The 16,879-nt window shown below is 43.9% G+C and overlaps 1 protein-coding gene across 1 annotated transcript in view; it reads left to right on the top strand.

The window, feature by feature from the left end:
- The window catches only part of CCDC90B (coiled-coil domain containing 90B), a 154,095-nt gene that overhangs the window by 121,864 nt on the left and 15,352 nt on the right, over window positions 1-16,879 (top strand). Inside the window, exon 7 of the mRNA XM_086933916.1 lies at window positions 12,410-12,463. Within this exon, the coding sequence (XP_086790042.1) occupies window positions 12,410-12,463 (54 nt within the window). The remainder of the gene's footprint in view (window positions 1-12,409; window positions 12,464-16,879) is intronic.

Below are 16,879 nucleotides of genomic sequence, written 5' to 3'. Positions count from 1 at the left end.
AAGTAGCCCTAGTACTTTTTACAATGTCTGAACATAAATGACATTAAAAAATCCCCTAACAAAATAAGATTGCCCAGTGATAAATCTTCCCCCTGTAACTGGTCTAGGAGACCGGCTAGATCCTGCAAACTTGTTGAGCCCAAATTTCTATTTTTGGCATTATAAAAGTTGTACCACTGTAGAATTTCAATTCAGTTGTTTCACTGACCACACAGCTCGAGGGCAATAAATATAATTAAGCCACCTTTAGCTCATCCAAATATCGAGTATTCTGCTGCGACGAAGCACGACTTATAGCCCTCCAAAAAGAATGTATTTTCCACCTCCCAGGTCTCCTGCAGGCGGATGATCTTATAGGGTATTATGTACTGAATCCATCTATCATCTTAAAATTTTGAGGCTAATCTTTCCACTTTTCAAGAGATCAAGCTGACCTCACTTCCTCCCTGGTTATTGGGTAAAATGGCTGATATTGTATTGTCACCTTGATGACCTAACCGGTAGTTCCGGTTAGAGTGATCTGTGGTGTGGTCTACATTCTCGCTCCGCCGTTCCCCCGAGGCATGGCGACCTGCCTCTGGAGGTCAATCCTGTTGCCTATGCTCGGTTGTACTCAGTGCCCATTGCCTGTCAATCGAGGTCATTACGATCCGACAAAGGGGCATAGGTATTCGATGCCAACTCTATTCCCTCCCACATGTGCGCACCCCCCTCCTACTCCCCTGGCATTATTAGTTACTGGGGTGATAGTGCCCGGCCAATTGAAAAACCTAGTGGGAGTGGTTTTATTTCTGAAACATAAAACGGAAACTCTGCCGTGTGTCTCAAAATGCGTGCTATTTCTGGGAATCTAAAGGTGACAATTGCAGCATTGCCTTTGAAGGATTTCCTGGATTTTCTAGTCCAAGAGACCCTTCTTGACATCAGGATATGGTCCCTTGTGTTAAATCTACTGTGTTTCCCTAACCAGTGAGACACTTTATTGATAAGATTATCTGTGGCTTCCTCAGTACACACTCCCAGACTGCACCCCCACCAAAACTACAGTATAGGGGCAACAATGGTCTGTCAGAGTTTGGTAGTCTGTTTCCTGGCTCATATTGCCCTTGCAAACTGGAGCACACTTCCTGTGAATGGGCCCTACTCAGGGGCGAAACATTAGTAACATCAGAAATAGTTTTCAACATGTTCTCCACTTTCTCTAATGTCTCTCTGGAATCTGATAATTCTTTGTCCAATTTGTCCCATTGCTTAGAAAAAAATGTTGGTCATTAAGTTTGTGATTAATCCACTCAAGGTGTTCCAAAAGTCCCCCATGTCTATCGGACTGGAAAGAGGTTTTGGGGCCTCCTCTCTCCTTGTGGGCTAATTTTTCGTCTTTGCTTTGCACAATCTCCTAGGTGCTGGTGACACGTCCTTCTCCGTGCCCTTCTTGTTAATACCTGAGGGTGACCCTCCCCGTGGTGCCTGAAGATGAAACACTTGTACATAGCTTACCTTTCTCTGACGCCACCGCCCCTATGATGGCAGCCTGTTCATTATCCGACATGCCAACCGAAGGGCTTGTGATAGTTTCTTCCACTAAATCAGCCCACAAGAGTTCAGGCATTGGGGGACCGGGAAAGCCCATAGATAATCTCCTCTCTGCCTGATCAATCTCCTGTGGAATGACTGCCACCGCCTTGTCTAGATAAGAGACAATGGTAGCCCTTTTGTTGTTAGACAAATGGTTGGAATTAGTGGCTTTTCTCTTCCCCATGATCGATAAATGCTAACCGCCACAGTTGCTAGTCAGACCCTAGGGTGTCCACAATTAAATCAATAATACAGTTAACACGTGCTTACCACATTGCTGTCTTTCCTCTGGCTTACCTCGTGAGGGATCCTTCTCCAGTGTAGGAAAATTTAGTCTGCTGTGTCCTGTGTGCTGCATCTAATACAAAAGTGACCAGCCAAGATAGTAGGCCCAACCCAGTTCAGCCGCGGACTGGTGCAGACGGTCTCGCTCTTGGCCCAGACACTCTCCCGTGCGCATCCCAGCGGGGCCGGACAGCAACTTTTATGCACCTCCTGGCACAGAGTGAAGGCAGCAATGGCCGCAGGGACTGCTGGGGCATGTCGTTATGGCTGCCCCCTCTCCCAACAACTAACACAGGCTCACGCGCTGTGGGGCCCGACCGCAACTTTTATGCGCCTCCGGGCACCGAGTGAAGGCGGCAACGGCCGCAAGGACTGCTGGGGCGTGTGGTCCTGGCTGCCCTCTCCACCAACAGCAAACATGGGCTTCCGCTCTGCGGGGCCAGACCGCAACTTTTATGCGCCTCCGGGCACAGAGTATTGCTGCCAACGGCTGCAGAGACTGCTGGGGCGTGTGGTCCTTGCTGCCCCCTCCACTAACAACAAGCACGCTGATGACGCAGATGTACTACGAGAAAGGAGACAATGCGGACAGACTGGCTACAATTTACATACGTGCAGAACAAATAATTGGCCAACCACACATTCACATGAGTCACAGGAAATGCCTGTTTCAAAGTGATCTATGTGAAAACTCACTTGATATCCACCAGCGCCAGTGGCCAACAGTGAATAAAAACAAATAAAGAATCAGCATGTGAGATGTAAAAAATCTATTGCTGAGCTATGATGTGGGAATAACTCTTTTAATTAGTCACTAATCAACCCTCTATACCAAAGTCCCTAGTTCTTTTATATTGTATACATTTAGTTTATTTAGATTGTGCAAACTCCATAAAGTAAATTCTAAAAAAGAAATGATCAGAACCGTTTTCAGAGGGTCACGGGGCACGCAGGGACTACTGTGCACAACCATGGGGGTTGAGGCCTTTTGCTGCTGATGTCCCGGGCCCGGCCTACTATGGATCTGGAACAAAGTACCCCTCCTGCACTTGACTCTCAGTGGTAAACGTGATCGAGCAATCTAAGGGTCCTTGAGGGGGGAAGTGTGGATACAGGTTAGTGAATATGGCTCATAACTCTGCGCACAGCTGCATCAGTAAGTCCATGTTCCGACAAATTGCTATTTTTATAACAAAAAGAAGTATTTTATTTCTATCCGTACTCATTCAAAGGAAGGTTCTGGCATCCACAGGCCACACCACATGTCTCCCTTGAGGTTGGGGCTCTAGTAGTTTACTGGCAAGTCCATGTGCCACTGATTCCTCACCATGTGATTTGGGTTATTCCTCATTTACTGTTGGCCTCATCCAGGGAATGCTCACTAGAAGGACTTTAACTCAAGATTCCTCTTTAACTCTGATTACAGTCAAGAGTGTCTTAGCTCCACAGCGCTCTCAGCAGTGAGTGCCCCGGGATGCAGTAGGCCCATCACAAGTCTTACCCAGGTCAGGTTGGATGCAGTCCTCATTGCTCATGGTGACCTACTGCTCACAATTCGCTGGCTCCTGCCTGGTCCACGTGGCTTAGATACTTCCGGCAGCCCCTCTTGGCTGTGGCCATAACCGTCCAGCAGTCAATACTATGGCAGCGCCTCCTGACATATGAGCTCTGCACTACAGCTTCGCACAGACTTCGGCCCTTCTCCACAAGGCAGTATTTTCCACAGCAGCTCCTCCTGGCAGACAGGGTCGCCCCAGCAATGTCACACAGGCTTCCGCATTTACCGCATAGCAATCTTTCATGGTGGCCTTCTCCCTGCATACTCAAGTCTGCACAAGGGTAACCCAACCGGTGCAGCAGCCCAACACCTCACAGCGGGAGTCCACTCGACAGGGCTCCCCACTTGCCCTTGCTCCCTCCAAAACTCCTCTTACTCACTGGGCACACTGATCTTGGTAAGCAGGCAGGCCCAAGTGCTCTAGGCCCCAGAGCAGGTTGTCTTGGTTTCCCTGGGTGATGCCTTTTACCCCTGTCCTCGTCACAGGCAGATGTTTTGCAGAGCTTCCCCTCTCCACACTGCTCTTCAGTTTTTGGGGGTCACAACCTCCCCTTCATTTCCAGACACCAAATACGATTTAGGGTCTGGGTCTTTGAAATGTTATGTTTGGGTTCTGCTACTTTTGAAGTGCATACTTGTTCTCTCCCTCTTCATCTTGAAAAACCATCTATCACAGCAGGAAAGACTCCAAAGCTGATAGTCCCACAACATTGGCCATGAGAGTGACTAGAGTTCACACCTGGATGTCAGCCACAGTGATATGTTCATCAAAAGGTTAATCTTGGTTCAGACAAATGACGGGGATTGATGCTATTATGCCCGCACTGGTGATCAAGTTCCCAATGTTTGTGTGTGTATGGCACATCTTGAATATATGATCTTTTTCCTCCTTTGAAAATCATTTCTGAAAAATACAAGTTTTAAGACCAACCTGAAGCTGTGCCATAAAGATACATTTTAATCCAGCCCTGAAGAAGTCCGGTTTTCGGACGAAACGCGTTGGCTATTGGTTTTTATCTACAATTATGAATAAAAGGATTGCATAAAGAAGAAACTTGACTTTGGACTTTCTTGGGAGAACAATTGGACTTCTTTGTGAATATATGCATACTAAGCATTAATATTGTGTTTACTAATTGTTCAGGTGTGCAGGGTCAACTTGTGCAAAAAGGTTAATCTTGGGCTTTACGATTCCTTTCTCAGACCCATCTCCTTCCAGAGATGTGTCCAGGCCCTTCCTTTGAAGTGTACAGGGTGAGCCTCACACTCCCTCCTCCAGTGTGTCCCACCCAGCTCACAGAAATGTAGCAATACACAAATCTGTCTGGGGAGATTCCACTACCTCCACATGTCTTCAACAAGCAGTCCTGGGCCTCCCAAAATAAAAACCTTGGTCCTCCATGTAATGTACCTTTGCAGGCACACTTGCAATCTGTGTGTGTACACAGGACCCAACTATACAGCACTGTTAATTCCCATGTATTGTGCCACCACAGAATCACATATATTCAGCACACACATTTACTCTGTGTGCACAGCTCAGTACTGTAGCTCTTTCTGTGTTGCCACTTGCAGGCACACATACAGCCAGCACACACATTTCCCATGCGCGCACTGTACAACACAATGCCCTTTATGTACTGTACTCCTCGCAGGTAGAAATAACCCAGTACATGCACTCACCATGCACACAATAAATAAACCTACATCTCTCATGTATTTTACTCTCGCATGTACACATACAACAGTATCTGACCTCACCATGCACACGCCGCACAGTACTATCCCTGTACTGTACCCTTCCCAGGGTCTTATACACTCAGTGCAATGTTACCACTCCTGCACTGCACAGCACTTCACATCTAACTGATGTAGGCCAACAGTGAATTAAGCAAACAGCAGCAGCACTTTAAAAAGTGATCAAGCCTGTAGACCGCACTCCAGTGACACAGGCTCAAAAGGAGTTGTTCACTCCTCTTGATCACTACACAGTATGCTGTCACCACTGTGGTCATGCTGCTTAGCCCCTGGTGAAGGCGGTAGCCTTCCACCACTATGAGGGTAGCGCTTTGGGTACCCCTCCCTCCCGGTCCAACAAGACCACAATTCATGAGACAAGCATATGTCATGGCACACATGTATGATCCCTGATTGCCTAGGACAACAAAATTCAGGGATCCAAACATCAGTATAGTTGGTGTTGGAAAATGGCCCTCTCTGAATGGTCACCCCAAAAGTACCTCCTCCTCTTTCTGACCTTTTTGTTGGCTTTGGGACGCTTTGCACTTTGCCACTGCTGACCAGTGCTAAAATGCATGTGCTCTCTCATCTAAACATGGAATAATTAGTTTACATCTGTTTGGCATATTCAATTTACTTGGAAGTCCCTTGTCAATCTATCAATCAGGATTTATAAAGCGCGGCTAATCACCCGATGGGGTATTAAGGCGCTTGTAGGCCCTGGAGGCTTATTCGAACAGCCAGGTCTTGAGGGCCATAAGAATTTCAAAAGTGAGGTGATGGTCCGGAAGTGTGTGGGTAGGCTGTTCCAGGTGATTGCTGCGATGTGGGAGAAGCAGCGTTCTCCACTTCTGCTTCAGTAGATGTGGGGATTATGGGCAGATGAAAGCGAGGCAGTGCATAGTCTTCTCGATGGTTGGTGTATGTTTAGGCAGTGGTTAATGTAGGTGGGTCCTCATGTAGAGCCTTGTGTGCATGAGCCAGCAGCTTGAATTGGCATATCTTCTGTACCGGGAGCCAGTAGAGTTTCCTGAGGTGGGGTGTGACATGGGTACATCAGGGAAAGCCGAAGATGAGACTGGCTGCGGTGTTCTGTATGGTCCTAAGTCTCTGTAGAAGGTGTGCGTCGATTCCTACGTAGAGGCCATTGCCGTGGTCCAGGTAGCTGGTGATGAGGGCTTGTGATACAGCGCGTCTCGTGTGTAGGGGATTGGCATCCTGTAAAGGGTATACCAAAGGTCCAGGGACTGTAAATTAAATCCACGTAATGGGCCTGCAGCACTGATTGTGCCACCCACACAAGTAATTTTTCAAACCTGTCCCAGGCCTGCCATTGCAGGGCCTGTGTGTGCAGTTTACAGCCACCTCGACTTGTCATATAAAACCCTGTGCCAAACCTTAAACTTACTTTTATTACATGTCACCCCTATGTGTGGCCCTACGTAGCCCACAAGGGCAGGTTGCTGTGTAAGTGAAATGTAGGACATGTACTTTGAAGATTTGCACATCCTGGTAGTTACAAACAACCACATTCGTTATTCACTTCTGTGAGGCCTACTCTTCTCACTGGTCAACATTGAGAATTCCCAAATATACTTTCAAGCTGTAATTCCAGATTAGAAAGGAGTAGCTGCATCATGTTTCATATCTTTGGAACAGTAATGATGAATGCTCTTTTACATGTAAAGTTGGATTTAACATTACTATTTTAGAAATGCCACTTTTATGAAGTGATCAACAAGAAACAAGTGCCAATACTGATCATATATTCATGGTATTATTCTAACAACCAGAACAAAGACAGTTTATCAAAGCTGGGATATACTAATTAATAGCTTTTTATTACAACCAAGTCATAAAGAGAGTACATTTGTTTTAATCATATACTGTCAATAGAAACAGAACATTTTATCAATAACAAAAACAGTTTTGGACACAAACAGTGAAGCATTAAAATCAAACATGCATTCCATACTCAATCATATCTCAATCATACCATTCATTCATACACAAACAACCTACAAATACTCAGCCCTATTGAATATAAATAGACAAGCGGGTTGAGTATTGGGTCTGCTGCAATATATACAATTATTTACATAGAATTATACTGTGAACTCATATTTGTAGGTCTGAATCAGATAAGTCATGAAAATCAAATCGAGCAATCAAACAATATAAATAAAGCAATTCTAAACCAATAGTGTAACAGTATATTAACACTAAGGGAGAAACAAGAGGAGCAGACACTGAGCATGAAAGGGCCTACGCGTTTCGAATCCCTAAGGGTTGGGAGTGATTCTCATCAGGGCCGGGTAGCTCTGAAAAAAGAAAGGGAAAAACTTTGTGTACATCTGTTTAAAAAAGGGAGAATCTAATGAGCACTGTAGCACCCAAAGTTACCTATTCTTACCACTATGAAGAATATCCAGAGATAAATGTCATTCAAATTCTGAACAGGGACAATATTTTTCTAGAGTTGGTATATCTCTGATAGTTCATTAAGTCCCCTAACTGCTGTGTCAAACTTTACAATTAAATAAGTTTCTCTCTTTGACACTTTTTGGTCCATATCCCCACCACGTGGATCTTTTTCAATGCGTGAAATGACAGTCCATTTAATGTCACTTATGAGATGTTTGCAATGTTTCCAATGGTTAACCAACGGGGCAGTTTCTACTCCATTTTTTATCCTGGATTTGTGTTGGGTGATTCGGTTGCGGATTTCTTGATTAGTCTTTCCTATATATAGGAGTCCACAAGGGCAAACAATACCATAGACTACATACTTCGATTTACAATTGCTGAAAGTTTCATGTTTCCATGAGATGCCACGATGTTGAAACAATGATCCTTCTATTGTCAGGTCACAGCATAAGCACGTCCCACATTTGTGGTGACCGACAATGGGGGACAATCCCATCATTCGTCTCAGGGACGGTTGTTCTTCTTTTTTTATTCCTGCTCTTATTATGTGGTTGGCCACACTGTTCTCCTTTTTAAAGGCAAATAACGGGGGAGCTTGCAGGCTTTCGTCCGAATTTTTTATAAGGTGCCAATTTTGACCTATGATTTTTTTAAGGTTATTGGCATTGGGACAGTAGGTAGTTACACAAACTTGCCTATTGAAATTAGGTTTGGTTTTTCGTTCAAGAAGACTGTCCCTGGGAACCCATCTTGCCCTTTTCATTGAATTACGGACCAATTTTTTAGGGTAACCCCTGTCACATAGCTTAGAAACTAGATTTTCAGCGTGAAATTTGTAGTCCTCATTGGAAGAACAATTTCTACGAATTCGTAGAAATTGCCCAAAAGGCAAATTTTCCTTTAAACTCCGCGGATGGTTGCTGGAGAAAAGCAATGCCTTGTTGCGATCAGTGGGCTTGGTGAACAAAGATGTTGCTAATTTGCCGTCTAGAGGGAAAACTTCTACATCCAGGAAAGAGATCTTAGTTGCTGAATGCGATCTACTGAATTGTATATCTAGCGTTCTCGTGTTGAGCCAATTGTAAAAAGATGTAAGATTTTCTTCTTCTCCAGTCCAAATCATGAAGACATCGTCTATAAAGCGCCACCATGTGGCAATGTATTCCTTAAAAGGATTGTTGTTGTGAATGTAAGTGTCCTCATAGAGCGACATAAATAACACTGCCAGCTCCGGGGCAAAGGGACACTCCATGGCGACTCCCTTTATTTGGAGGTAGAATTCATTTCCGAAGCTGAAGTAGTTCTTCTTTAGAGCAAAAGTAGCCAGATCCACTATGAATTTGGTTGGTACCCGGACCGGTCTGGGTCTTGAGTCTAAGAAATATTCCAATACTGCCACAGCTTCATCCTGTGGTATTTGTGTGTAAAGCTGTGTGACATCCAACGTCACTAACAGGTCATTGTCTCTCTCAAATTTAGCTCCTTCCAACTTGTTAATAAAGTCCGTTGTATCCTTTTAGATATGACACAACACAGTCCATGAATTGTTTTAAGAAACAGTCGACATACTTTGCCAATGGCTCCAGCAGAGAATCGCACCCAGCCACAATAGGTCTACCCGGTGGCTTGGTCAGATGTTTATGGACCTTGGGAAGGACGTAAAACATGGGTGTTTTAGGATGTCTATTCTGTAAGTATTCCAGTTCTTTTGGGCCTAGGAATCCTGCCTCAAAACCTTCTTTTAAGATGGGAAATAAGAGATTTTGGAATTCCGAAGTAGGGTCTTTGCCAATTTTGCGATAACAGGTCTGGTCGTTTAATTGCCTCATGACTTCGGCTGTGTAATCGTTGGTGTCCCAAATCACGATCGAACCGCCTTTGTCGGCTTGTTTGATTGTTACTGTGTTGTCGTTTCTTAAAGTGGTAAGGGCTTTTGTTTCATCTTTGGAAACATTGAATTTAACGAACTTGGTCCGGTCCGGAAGTGTGTGGGTAGGCTGTTCCAGGTGATTGCTGCGATGTGGGAGAAGCAGCGTTCTCCACTTCTGCTTCAGTAGATGCGGGGATTATGGGCAGATGAAAGCGAGGCAGTGCATAGTCTTCTCGTTGGTTGGTGTATGTTTAGGCGGTGGTTAATGTAGGTGGGTCCTCATGTAGAGCCTTGTGTGCATGAGCCAGCAGCTTGAATTGGCATATCTTCTGTACCGGGAGCCAGTAGAGTTTCCTGAGGTGGGGTGTGACATGGGTACATCGGGGAAGGCCGAGGATGAGACTAGCTGCGGTGTTCTGTATGGTCCTAAGTCTCTGTAGAAGGTGTGCGTCAATTCCTACGTAGAGTCCATTGCCGTGGTCCAGTTAGCTGGTGATGAGGGCTTGTGATACAGCGCGTCTCGTGTGTAAGGGTTGGCATCCTGTAAAGGGTATACCAAAGATCCAGGGACTGTAAATTAAATCCACGTAATGGGCCTGCAGCACTGATTGTGCCACCCACACAAGTAATTTTTCAAACCTGTCCCAGGCCTACCATTACAGGGCCTGTGTGTGCAGTTTACAGCCACCTCGACTTGTCATATAAAACCCTTTGCCAAGCCTTAAACTTACTTTTATTACATGTCACCCCTATGTGTGGCCCTACGTAGCCCACAAGGGCAGGTTGCTATGTAAGTGAAATGTAGGACATGTACTTTGAAGATTTGCACATCCTGGTAGTTACAAACAACCACATTCGTTATTCACTTCTGTGAGGCCTACTCTTCTCACTGGTTAACATTGAGAATTCCCAAATATACTTTCAAGCTGTAATTCCAGATTAGAAAGGAGTAGCTGCATCATGTTTCATATCTTTGGAACAGTAATGATGAATCCTCTTTACATGTAAAGTTGGATTTAACATTACTATTTTAGAAATGCCACTTTTATGAAGTGGACATTTCTCTGCTCTTACTTCTCTGTTTGCCTTGCAGCCTATCTCCAATACACATCTGGGGTTGCTGACCGCCACACTTTGGGCATTCCCTCTATACAGCCAGAAGCACAGGAAGGGTGGGTGTGACAGAGAACTCATCTGCTTTCATCTGCATTCTGATAGCTCTTCCTGGGTAGGAAGAGAGAGGGGGCGCTGGCACTTACACCTGAATAGGTAGTGTCTTGTTTCCAACACCAAGGACTGATTACACCTACTGGTAGTTTGGAGTGAGGCTTGGGAAGAAAAGGGGACCTGTGCACCTCAAGTGCCTGCTGTGAAGTCAACCCCACTTCAAAGGCACGACTGGGTATAAGTACTGGGACTCTGACCCTTGCAAAACAGTTCACATCTGGACCGGTGAACAACTCCGCCAGGAGTAAAGCCTGCTGTGCTCCAAGGATTGGCACGCTGCTTGAGTGCTGCTCTAGAAGAACAGTTTTTCTGCTGTGCTGTGCTACCCTGCTGCCTGTTGATCTCTGCTCTGCTGAGGACGAAGACTGGACCCATCTCACTTGAACCCAGAGTGACTCCCAAGGGCTCGCTGGATTGCTCCCTGTTCTGAAGTTTCAGGGCCATCAAAGACTTCTTGCAACAGCGACTAGACTCTGCCATCTGTGAATCCTGCCCTGCCAAGTGGTGCCTATCCAGTCCTGGGCCCTTGAAAGATGACTTCTACTGAACAGAACCATTACAATTGATGCAGTGATGACTTTGCGCGATGGGAACAGATTCATTGCCCTTCAGTGTCGACGCAGTAGCCCATCGATATCATCACTTCAACAGAATGTGAGGCTTGATGACGACAGACCGCGCGGCTCGACAACAACTCAGCACCTGCATCGTAAACGGGTTTGTCAGCAAAGCCTTAATCGCCTGTGGAGATCGTAATCAACGTATCGAGTCTTCAACAGTTGCTCCATCCAAAGTACTTTTTCAGCGGGACCTGCAAGAGTCCTATAGCTGGCCTACCCTCCATCAGCGTGGGCCTGGACTTCGGATTTACCCCGCGACGTCAAGTAACCCGAAGCACAATATGTTTCTAAGCTACTTTTTTTATTTACTATTTAAAAATTCTTAACTCCGGTTCTACTCATTGGGTTTTTGTAATTTTGATCTTGTTTTACTCATAAAAATATAATCTATTTTCTAACACTGTGTGGAGAATGGTTGTGGTGTTTTCATTGTTACCTGTGTGTTGCACAAATACTTTACACATTGCCTCTTTAGATAAGCCTGACTACTCTGTGCCAAGCTACCAGAGGGTGAACACAGGTTATCTTCTAGTGTTTATCTAGCTTATCCTGACCAGAGGGGTGGTTCGTGCTAGTACAGGGTGCATAATCGGACAGCCAGAAACCCCATTTATAACACTTGTGCACTCAAGTCAGGGGTACACGTCCCAGCTGGACCGAAATCACTCTCCAAGTAGGCTCTGGTAGGATAACAGAAACTGTAATTCACTAACAACCCAAAAAACATGCCTGTGCCTTCCTTTCTGCTCTCTCTCCTCTTTCTGCTCTGTCTCTCTCCGATCTCTCGCTCCCCATCTCTATATTTCTACCTCTTCAATTCCCCTAGTCCCCTGTGCTCCTTTTCGTTTCCCTTCACAGTACCTGTGTGATGCTTTGATTGGACAGTCAAGCAAGAGATTCGGTACCTTTGACATCCATATTAAGAAAAAAATGAAGGGGGCATTCACAAAGGCACTTATGAGTACATGAAATAGTCTTAAATGCCTTTGTGAATTGGCTCCTATGTTTTTTCTCAGGGAAATAAGCCCATGGTTAGCTATTCTTTTTGCTGCGTCATCTTACTTGTACTACACGATAAATAAGAGTAATTACTTTTTGGATTGCCAGTTCACAGATCACGAAAAGAAGTTAATAGAAACAAGTACAGAGTTCCATAAAAAGGTAAGCACTTACTGCATGTGCATTTGTGTAAATGGTTGTCAAGCTCGTGTGTGTTACACAATCACACGAGCTATCTTGTTATTTAAAGTGTATTACAGTTTATTAAACATTTACTGTAGATACTACACACACATGCATTGCCTAATCATGTATGATCCACTTCCTAAAAATAGTGGTAATTAATTTGTAAAGTACTCGATAATTAAAGTGCATTTATTGTAAATGTGCCTTCTTGTGAGAGTAAAAGGGGTGATTATTTACCAAGGGTGCAGCGCTGCTGCAATTATTGCTTTTAAGATGGGATGTAATTGATCTACAACATTCCAAAGTGAAAACAAATCGATGAGTAATTTTGAAATGGATTTGAGTAAACTGCTCCGTGTGTGGCTGAATCGAGACTGAAAAGCGAGAATCCTTATACAATAATGCACACAAATTGTTACCCTGTAAAGAATTGATTCTGCAAAGCTCACAAACTCATGCTATTAATGAAATGGCGCTAACAGGGCAAATGAAGATTCTTTTAGGCAATCAGTCAGGGTGAAGAAAAAGAAACTAACGAGCCAGTAGCTGGGTAATTAATAATGTACACTGACTGTCCTGAACACTACTGCTTCATCTTGAAATAAGGTGACATCAAACCAGTATTTAAGACTACAGTTTTTTCTATAATGATAAAGCAGGAAACAGAACCTGGAATTTTCTAATCGATACACGTACTTCAATTTCCATGTAGACGAAACCGACATGTACAGCTTTTGACATCTATTTGTGAATTAAAAAGAAAAAAAAATAGATTTTAACCGATTTCCAAATTGGTGAGTGTATGGAAAAATGTGAACGTGCGTTCTTGTATTATGTACCCTGAAACGCCGCCATGAAATATAGCCACATAAGTGCCCAGAGGAACAAGGAGTTCTGTGACATGGGGAAGTTTGGATTCAAACTCAGACCCCTAGGTTCAGAAGCCTGCATGGAGGCCTTAAGGCCACATCTCCCGAGCAATGGTTAGAATTGTAGATAGGCCAACAAAGGATGCAACATGTTTCACTGAAGAAGCTGTGAATGCATTTTAATCATGAACTGAGGTTCAATCCAGTGTCATAAAATATATCGACAAAGTAGTATGAAAATGAAATGCAATCGTATAAAAAACCACATTCAAAGAGGACCCATGAAATAAGGAAACATTTAACAAGTCCTTGTGAAGTACAGGGGTTGTCGGTATGGAACGGGAAAAAAGATAAAGACAAAAGATAAAGACAAATGTAAATTCACGTACCTCAGCATGCCATCTCGCCTTCATCCTCTCTGTCCTCTTCAAGGCTTCTGTGCAAGCAAGAAGCACCCAGACTCTCCTTAGCCAATCACAATGATTTATTTAATGCAGTGTTGTAATTCGTCTGAGCGCCGTAGTTTGGCGCTCAGACGGGCACAGTGAGCCTGTGCATGTTCCCTTTTAGGTTCTGCCTTGCAGCATGGTGAGTAACATGCAAAGTGCGCATGACTGTATGGCCGGGACAGGACGGGCGGCCAAACTGTCATGCGTACTTTAGAGTGCAGCAACCACTTCTCCCCCTGACGCCATGGGAGCCCAGCCCAGCCCCACCCTGCCCTAACCTGGCTGGTACTACAAGTAAAATGATAATAACTTCTGTTATTATCATTTTATTTTTCCTTTTACACTGCTCTGTGAGCAGGGGGGCGACACTCCTCTGCCTTAGCAGAGGAGCCGCCACTGGTAAAGTATGGCTTTCTTGGGGTGTGGTTGGACGCACAGCGTTTTGTGGGTAGTTTCTAAATCTGTAAGGTGCTCCGGAGTATCACCCTCCGACAGGGGGTGTGTTAAATGCTGAAGGTAGCACTGCTCAGAAGTGAGGAGTGTCCCCTGGGCTCCTTTCTAGTCCTTATATAAAGGTTTCATCAAAATCCACGATGAGAAGCAAATGTTTTTACAATGCTTGTTTATTGTTTCTTCAAGTCTTGTTATGTTCACAAGGACATGGTAAATTCAAGAGAAGTTTTTCCAACAATCAAAATTGCACTCATATAAATCCCAATGCATTTCGGCATTACAAGGATGCCTTCTTCCAGGGGATAAATATCTGTTTAGATAAAGAACGCTCCTCTCGTTGTGTTGTCAACACAACGAGAGGAGCGTTCTTTATCTAAACAGATATTTGTAATACCGAAATGCATTGGGATTTATATGAGTGCAATTTTGATTGTTGGAAAAACTTCTCTTGAATTTACCATGTCCTTGTGAACATAACAAGACTTGAAGAAACAATAAACAAGCATTGTAAAAACATTTGATTCTCATCGTGGATTTTGATGAAACCTTTATATAAGGACTAGAAAGGAGCCCGGGGGACACTCCTCACTTCAAAGTATGGCTTTCGTCATCATAATAAGTTTATAAACCTTTCTGCAGAGCCTTTACCATTGCCATGGCAACTGGAATTAAACAGTAAATGTCGCAGCCACAGAATTAGCAGATTCTACTCGATCTGACCATTGTCCATCATTTTATCAACGCAAAGGGTGTTTTTTCCTAAAATCCTACATAGTTCGCAACATATTTAAATATTCTTCTTTTCTTTTTAGTGCGGACATCTAAGCAGTATTGGCCAATATATCATTTATTTGTAATAAATAATTCCATCAGTGTCATTGATCACTGATTTCCACGGAAAGACCCAGGCCTCCCCATACACTCAACAAAAATCCTGATAGCATGTTCACACGCAGTCAGGTTCTCTGGGAAGGGGTTCTGGTTCATTTACCATGCGAAAAAACAATCCTGTCCTAACATTCTTGATTTGCCGAACTATTAAAATTATATATTTTTACTTTGAAGCCACCCCAACACCATTATGTAACACACAAATATATCAAAAACTACTGATCAGATTTATACTAAACCAAGAAAAGGCACTTCTTCTCGGCCTGCCCTAGGGAGGGTATGTGATGTATGAGGGAACACTCCAAAAGTGGCGAGACCTATTGGCTATGCCAATGCCTCTTGTAAATGTTTGAGTTATGGAGTTTTTTGGGTGCACCTAGTTAAAAAGAAAACAAATCAACATCGGGGACATATAACACATTCTCTTTTACATCTGGCAATAACCATGCCACCATTGTAATTACAGCATACAGTAATCTTCAGGAAAAACACTGTATTTCCTTGCCACAATATAATTTGTCAAATATGTTCACAACTTTATGAATGTTTTGGCCACAAAATGATATCACTTGTTTCCACGTTACACAACGTGAGAAATAAGTCAACTTGTGGGCAGCATCTTCGCTGAAATCCAGTGTCACCTCATAGCAAGTATATCAAGGTCTAAAACACAGGAAGCCAGCAGAAGGGTGGAGCAAAGCACAATATACTACAACACGCTCTCCCCGTGCACTATCCAGACTTTACAAGCTTTACTTTGCAGTCCATCTATAGTAATGATGACGGGGATAATCATCAGAATATTATAATTGGCTGCACAGCAAACCTCACCTAATCCCTCACATGTCTTTGTAAGTGAATGCACCTTGGAATACAGTGAAGATACTTTGGCAGCACACAGCGTGTGCAAAAAGTGCACCTAAAAGTAGAAATTATTCGATAAAACCTTCGATCTTGGGCACGAGGAAGCTGCATACCATTTGATTTGAAAATAATAGTATTTACATTATTGGATAAACGCAGAACTAGAACGCTTAAGAATGTAACGGACTGGAAGAGCAGCACTGAACCTAACTCGAGGAAAACCCTTCAAACGATTCATAATCTAATATCATAACCATTTAACAAAAAGACAGAAAAGTATGCATTATTAAAATCAAGTATAAAACAATTGGGCAGAAATTAAATTGGTTAATTATCCTTTTCAGTTTTTTTCGAGCACCATGTGCCCAGTGATTGGGAGTCCAGGCTAAACCAGAAGGTGGCATTGAACCCGCCCGAAGACTTGTGCTTCATGAGTGCGTGCTCAAGCCACCATCTGAGCCTGCAAGCAGTTTTGGTGCTTCGTCCCTCATGCAAACGGAAAACATGTGTTTCTTACAAGCCTTCTCTATGGTGTTCACATAAACATTACTAAATCTGACATTGATTCCTTCCCAGTGGTGTCATCTCGAGCAAACCCGCCTGTTGTATCTGGGAGAAAGCAACTGATCCCTAAACTGGCCCCAAGCAGTTCTTTCAAAGAATGCAGGCTTGCTAAACTTCTGCGCAAAAAGAAAGCTATATTTATATTATCTGCGAATGCATAGATGGGGGCTGCAGCGGGAGAGAGCAGCGGAGGGAGTTGTGTGCGACGCACTTAATGAGGCATGACGGCTCATAAATGTAAATTAATGAGATAAGAAAGGCAGATGGCAGCACATGCACGCAAGCTTTAGGCCAGTAAAAGC

Source organism: Lissotriton vulgaris, chromosome 8 (assembly GCF_964263255.1).
Source record: "Lissotriton vulgaris chromosome 8, aLisVul1.2, whole genome shotgun sequence".
Taxonomy (NCBI): Eukaryota; Metazoa; Chordata; class Amphibia; order Caudata; family Salamandridae; genus Lissotriton; species Lissotriton vulgaris.
This window is presented reverse-complemented; position numbering and strand designations above follow the sequence as displayed.